At 58.6% G+C, this 604-nt stretch overlaps 1 protein-coding gene across 1 annotated transcript in view; it reads right to left on the reverse strand.

Annotated features, from left to right (window-relative positions):
- Window positions 1-314, reverse strand: part of VDBG_05644 (phosphate transporter family protein) — a gene marked incomplete at both ends in the record, with an annotated part of 1,997 nt that extends 1,683 nt beyond the window's left edge. The window contains 2 exons of the mRNA XM_003004485.1: window positions 85-185; window positions 236-314. Of these exons, the coding sequence (XP_003004531.1) occupies window positions 85-185; window positions 236-314 (180 nt within the window). The remainder of the gene's footprint in view (window positions 1-84; window positions 186-235) is intronic.
- Window positions 315-604: the final 290 nt, after the last annotated feature.

A 604-nucleotide genomic window follows, 5' to 3' on the forward strand; every position in this document is an offset into this window, starting at 1 on the left:
CCCTCGATGGGGATGAAACGGTCCTGATGTTCGAGGCAGTGCGGGCGCCGACAGCCAGGGCCCCGGTCATCTCAAAGACGAGACCACAGGAGCATGGCCTGGCGAGTAGGTGACGGAACGGGACGACACGGAGGTCGCCCAAGCGTTGGCGACATCGTCTTGAGAGTAGCTCGTTAGCGCTCTGCCTGTTTGGATGGCACAGCTGCTGTGCACACAGCAGGCAGGTTTCACTTACTGGCACCGTTGTTGTAGGCCTCGAGCAGGGCGAAGCACGTGCCGATGGCGAAGACGTAGGTGTACTCGTGAAGAACCATCTTGGCGGTGATCTTGGTACTTGGTTGATCAAGTCAATGGCAGGGTGTTGTCAAAGGCCTCGTGGTGTGGTCAGGAGGAAAAGCCAAGAAGGGCTGCCGAGAAATGCCCAGAGATCTCTGCAGAGGTCGTGGTGTCGAGGTTGCGACTGATTGACTGGGTTGGAGTGTGCCAAGTGAAGACCAAGAGATCTGAGAAGGCGGCCAAGATTGGAGGGATCATCTTTATATGATCGAAGCTGGCGGGACGAGGGACGCCCAGGGCTCGGCAGACCAGGCAGGTGGGAGGCACG

The sequence above is a fragment of the Verticillium alfalfae genome, genomic scaffold, assembly GCF_000150825.1.
Source record: "Verticillium alfalfae VaMs.102 supercont1.6 genomic scaffold, whole genome shotgun sequence".
Classification (NCBI taxonomy): Eukaryota; Fungi; Ascomycota; class Sordariomycetes; order Glomerellales; family Plectosphaerellaceae; genus Verticillium; species Verticillium alfalfae.